This window comes from Hibiscus syriacus, unplaced genomic scaffold (assembly GCF_006381635.1).
Source record: "Hibiscus syriacus cultivar Baekdansim isolate YM2019G1 unplaced genomic scaffold, ASM638163v2 tig00111582_pilon, whole genome shotgun sequence".
Lineage (NCBI taxonomy): Eukaryota > Viridiplantae > Streptophyta > Magnoliopsida > Malvales > Malvaceae > Hibiscus > Hibiscus syriacus.
In genome coordinates, this window is record NW_024063126.1 from 7300268 (window position 1) to 7306478 (window position 6211).

Consider the following 6211-nt stretch of genomic DNA (forward strand, 5'->3'; position numbering starts at 1 on the left):
ACATGTCACCATCTAATTGGAGATTAAATTTATTTTAATTAAAATAAATTATGCCCAAATTGATATAATGTATAAATATTAAAGATAAAATATATAATTATACCAGTGTTTTTAACTATCTTGGCACATCTCCATTAAAAGTTAATGGATTGATTGATTAAATCGAAATATCGATAGTCAAAATGAAATATGGTAATAGTTAAGTTGTCACTAATGTAGTTTACCCTAAAAAATTGTGAATAACGAAGAGTGTTTAGTATCACTTTCTCCACAGAATCAAATTGAAACATTTTAGTCGAGTTCACCAAAGGCAGGTCCGAAAGAGGAAGAGAGAGATGGCATCTGGTTGGGGAATCAATGGCACCAAAGGCAGGTGCTACGATTTCTGGGTTGACTTCAGCGAGTGCATGTCCCGTTGCAGAGAGCCCAAGGACTGCGCTCTCCTCCGCGAAGACTATCTCGAATGCCTCCACCATTCCAAAGAGGTATTTCTTCGATTTCAATTTCCTTTGACTGATTTTCTTTCACTTCGATTCGATTCCATGATTTACTCATTTAATTTTCGCCGTTGAAATGCCCTAAAACCCTAATTTCTAATCTGATTTCCTGTGGAGTGTCTAATTACTATTCCTAGATCATTTCACGATATATTGCATTAACTATGATTAACATAATCTAGATGTAGTTTATGAGCTAAATTATTTTGTTTCTTGTATTCGAATTTCACGATTTGTTAAATATTGATCTTCGACTCTTGAACGCACTGAATTTCACACACTGCGAATCCTGAAAGCTTCAAAATGTGCTGGAATCAGATCAATTAGTTTCTCGCGGCAATCATTTGCAAATGAGTAGTGTTGTGTTGTTTGTTTTGAAAGTAATTCTATATCATCCTTAGCTTCTGGTTTTCCCTGATTTTAGAAAAGAAACAAGTTGGATCCATATTGATAATCATAGTGCTGCTTAAGAATTATAATCTGGTTATAGCTAGCTTTATTACTTTGAGAATTCATTTACCTTGTATTTATTTTGATGCTTTCATGGTAATAGGTAATCTGATTTCCAAATACATTAAGCTTTTGTCAATACTTCTCTGCAGAATTGCTCTTTTCATTTATAATTTCATTCCTCGTAGTCATCAATTACTTTCTGGAACCAGAATTGAATTATTTGATGTCATTTTCTATTTCTCTACTCTTTCATTTCTTTTGCAATCTTATTTCTTATGAAAGGGAATCTGCCAAATTTGTTTCCGTATAAACCAGTTTTCAAGAAGATGAAGTGTAAAATCAACTTAAAATTAGGGACAAAAAGGAAGATATGAAGTAATATACAGGATCTTGAGTTGTCTCTGGGATATGCTTTACTTGTAATATAACTCATATAAGCTCCAGCAGCATAGAAAGTTCAAAGTCAACTTCTTTTGGTACATAATGCATTCTACAGGTATTAGCTGATAAATTAAACATATATAGTCAGCAATATCATGTAATGCTGTTGTAAATCGATAAATATATGCTTTCCCACCCACATTTTTACTAATATCCTGCAAACCAGAGTGTTTAGTTCAAAGGGAATTATAGCTACGACACCTGATATCTGGATCATTATGGCTGTGACCTTGCAGCGGTTTTCTTCATACATTTTTATGAGTATATTGGAAATTTGGAATTATACCATCTATGATTGTGGTTTTCCTTAGAATATACTATTTTTCTGTAATTTTTGAAATAGTATCACATGATGTAATGATGTTTCGTGTTGATAAGTGTGATTTATGCAGAAAAGCCCAATATGCGTCTGATATTGTTTAATGGCTTTACTATTGAGGGCAGTTTGAATACATAATCATGAAGGATAAATGAGCTGTGTATATTTAGTCATTTTGGCTTCACATCTTCTTCTCCTAAGAAGTGAGCTTAGGTCAGTGGTAAATAGAATTTGGACATTACATTTTTTCAACATGGCCTTGTATACTGTGTTTAGATCTCTTGGTTTTATCCCATGACCCTTAGAGATGAATGTGGCTGTTTCAATTAAATGGTACTCTGATCCATTTCATATATTGACAACCATCCTATTCAATCTTGATAATTATTGCAGTTTCAGAGAAGGAATCGAATTTATAAGGAAGAGCAACGTAAATTGAGAGCTGCTGCACGGAAAAACAAGGACAGTGCAGATGGTGTTCACCATCATGCATAGTGATAGTTTGTGATCCTTTAAATTTCCAAGAATAATAATGCATGGAGATTGTTGTTTTTATTTTATTTTATTTTTTTGTTGGCATTTTTCTAAATGACCTTGGTTTCCCCATCCTTGGAAAGAACATTGTTGTTTTGAGCCTGTGCAACAGAGGCAATGATGAAATATTTCACCACAACACCCTGGGTGTGGCAGCACCATTGATTTGAGAATATATTGCGCCTTTAATGTTGAAATTTTGAGAATCCTATGGACTTTTACTATTGTAGACTTTACTTAATCATTATCTAATTGTGGACTTAGATCACATTACATTTCATCACGAGTCTAAAATGGATGAAATGGAATTAAGATTTTAACTTTTGTCAACATTGTAAGGCGGGGAGAGTCTAAGGTGAAACGCATTAAAATAAGACTAAAAAAACGAAGCTTAGTTTGAGTAGTTAGATGGGGATTTTTTTTAAGGATAGAACAAGGACCCTTAATTAAAAAACAGGGAGAGAAACCGAAAAAGATGAGTCATAGGTTATCAACTTATAATGTTACACGATTCTAACTTAAAAAGTTATATATTAGATAAGAAAAGTGGTTTTAACCTAGATTGTTACCCTTATTTCTCAAATGAAAAACAACTCTAAATTTCATGGTAACTTTTTAGGTCTGAACGTAAAAAAGTTATCCAAGCTACAGAATTTATTATAAACATTGTAACATTTTAGGTTCAAACCTAAAAAAATTACGTATTTAGTAAGAAAAATGGTTTCAATATAAAATGGAAAAATGTCTAAACTCATGGTAACTTTTTAGATTTGAACTTAAAATATAACCAAATTAAATTATTTATTATAAACATCGTAATATTTTAGTTTCAACCTAAAATGTTATGTATTCAGTAAGAAAAAAGGTTTCAACCTAAAATTGTTACCCTAATTTCTAAAATGAAAAAAAATATCTAAACTCATGGTAACATTTTAGGTTGAAATCACTTTTATTACCGGATACATATTTTTTTAGATTGAAACAAGAAACATTTCTAGTTGGAACCTAAAATGTTGCATTGTTTATAATAAATCATGTAGTTCGAGTAACTTTTTAGGTTAAAACAAAAAATATCATAAGTTTTGAGGTTTTCCATTTAAGGAACTAGAGTAATATTTTAGGTTGGAACTATTTTTCTTATAGATCGTGTAACATTTTCGTTGGAACAAGTAAAATTTTAGGTTGAAACCTAAGATGTTATAATTTTTATAATAAATCGTATAGTTTGGACCAAAAAGTTACCATGGGGTAAGATTTTTTTTTTCATTTGAGAACCAATGGTAATATTTTAGGTTGGGACCGTTTTTCTTACCTATTACATAACTTTTTGGGTTGAAACGGTAACATAAAACCTAAAATGTTACGATATTTATAATAAATTATGTTAAGAGTTTTTTTCATTTGAGAAAAAATAGTAACATTTTAGGTTGAAACCTTATTTCTTATTGATTACCTAATTTTTAGGTTGAAACATTAACATTTTAGGTTGAACAATGTTTATAATAAATCATGTAGCTTAGGTAACTTTTATCTACCTAAAAAGTTACCATGAATTTAGAGTTTTCTCATTTCAGAAAAAAGGGTAACATTTTAGGTTAGAATCATTTTTCTTATCCAATATGTAACTTTCATGGTGGAAGGGGTAACATTTTATAATAAATCATGTAGTTTGGGTAATCTTTTAAGTTAAAACCTAAAAAGTTACCATGAGTTTAGAAATTTTTCTATTTGATAAACGAGGGTAACATTTTATGTTGAAATCTGTGTTTTATACTAAATATGTAACATTTTAGGTTTGTATCGGATAACATTTTATATTTTGACCGATAACCCATTGAACTAGTCACGCCTTACATTAATTTTGAACCAGTTGCCTCATCGTAGAATCGCCATATAAGACGACATAATTAATCATTTAACCTTATGTGTGTTTAGAGAGGTTTCATTCGACTTAAGATTCAACTTGACTTTTACTATAAAAACTCGTACTCAATATGACATACACATACACATAATTTTCATTTTTTTGTGTGAAAAGATACCTAATTTAAAAAATATAAAAGAATATTATTACATTATTATCTCAAATCACATTGAGAATTTTCGTCTTGATCTCAATTCAAATTTGTCATAAAGAAATTAATCTAACATAACGGATGAGTCTAGAGCAAACGTTGCACACCGAAACACACCACTAATATGACATACCGATACACACCACAAGCTAATTGTCCTTATTAAATAAATATTAAAAAGTATAATGACTTATCCATAATTAATCTTTTATCATAATTTAATTTTAATTTTAATAGAAATATAATTAAATCATATTTTTTATTGAAAAATATAATTAATTTAGTACTTTTTATTTATTTCAGATTGAAATACCTAATTTATATAAATTTGCAATTGCATCCCAACAATCATCAAGACCAACTGCAGACCACCGTTCATCGCGGGGAAATCGTAATCTTCAACAAACATTACCGTTACAGAGCTATATTAAGAGGAAACTAGAGAAATATTTGTTTCTAGGTTTTGAATTCGAAATCCATGGTTACACATTGAGTTCACACTTTTCGCCATATCTGAAAGCATATCTTCATCGTAATCAACTAAAACAAACCTCTTATCCACTCTGAATTAAACACCATGTTCTTTAGATCATCATCATTCTGTAAAATTTCAACTTCCTCATAACGCAAAATCCTCTTTGTCAAATCAATATGAATAAATTGTTTACCTTTTATACATTTCTCTCCTCCATCTAAACCTGCTACTATACTCTCCCCTACTTGTGAATATTCCATAACTTTCTTCTTTGATTCCAACAAAAACTCCTTAAGCTTAGCTCCCAACTCCGTCAACTGACCACTACAATACGATTCATTCTTTGACTCCTCACTTTTAATAGTTTTTTCCAATAATCTCTCTAATGAAATGAAGTACTTCACATAAACCAACTTAACCGATGAAGCTACATTTAAACCCAACTTAGTTTTTTGGCAACTGAATCCCATAACCCACTTTCCGAAACAACATTATATTCATAATTCTCTTTTACGGCCAAGAAAAATTTAAACAGATCCACAGGTTGTCCATCTACAAGCAATGGAGGAATAGGCCAAAATCAACCTTCGGTACAAATCTCTTTCAAAACCAACCCAAGAAACTTGTTAAACCATAACCTAAGCTTCTCAGGTTCGAATTTTAAACACAACACTTCGAAAAAGGGCCCAAGCTTTTCGAGGGATTTAGTGCAATCTAGTGAAGACCCATCGACAACTCTCATCGACCACCTTGCCACGGATTTTGAATTTAAAACCAAGAAACAAATAGTTCTCCGACGGTAGTATTTGTTGGAGAATACAATTTTTCGGCAATGAACGGTGACAGCCATTCGATTAGTTTGATGGTTATTGAGATGCAATTGTAAACTTATATAAACTAGGTGTTTCAATCCTAAACAAATAAAATTACTATATTAATTATAACTTTTAATAAAAAAATATGATTTAATTATATTTCTATTAAAATTAAACTAAACTATAATTAAGGATTAATTATAGATAGAACATTATAATTTTTAGTATTTATTTAATAAGAATAATTTAACTTATGGTATACATCGATATATCACATTAGTGACATGTTTTGATGTGAGCCATTCTAGAATTTTTTTCTAAAGGATAAGTATAGAGAGAACGTCGCACATCGAAACACACCACTAACATGACATACCGATACACACCACAAGCTAAATTGACGTTATTAAATAAATAGTAAAAAGTATAATGACTTATCCACAATTAATCTTTTATTATAATTTTAATAGAAATATAATTAAATTATATTTTTTATTAAAAATTATAATTAATTTAGTACTTTTTATTTGTTTCAGATTGAAATACCCAATTTATATAAATTTGAAATTGCACCCCAACAACCATTAAGACCAACTGTCGAC

At 30.2% G+C, this 6211-nt stretch overlaps 1 protein-coding gene across 1 annotated transcript; it reads left to right on the top strand.

The window, feature by feature from the left end:
- Positions 1-290: 290 nt before the first annotated feature.
- LOC120165515 (NADH dehydrogenase [ubiquinone] iron-sulfur protein 5-B) lies at positions 291-2414 on the top strand. Its single transcript, XM_039175023.1, has 2 exons — positions 291-485; positions 2104-2414. The coding sequence occupies exons 1-2, from the start codon at positions 336-338 to the stop codon at positions 2203-2205; spliced, it is 252 nt and encodes an 83-aa protein (XP_039030954.1). The 5' UTR covers positions 291-335; the 3' UTR covers positions 2206-2414.
- The last annotated feature ends 3797 nt before the right edge of the window (positions 2415-6211 follow it).

What these genes read in the sequence shown, in the direction of transcription:
- LOC120165515 (XM_039175023.1), top strand. Translation starts at nt 336, where the DNA reads ATGGCATCTGGTTGGGGAATCAATGGCACCAAAGGCAGGTGCTACGAT. An exon ending in GCCTCCACCATTCCAAAGAG is followed by an intron (nt 486 to 2,103) that starts GTATTTCTTCGA and finishes TAATTATTGCAG; the next exon opens with TTTCAGAGAAGGAATCGAAT.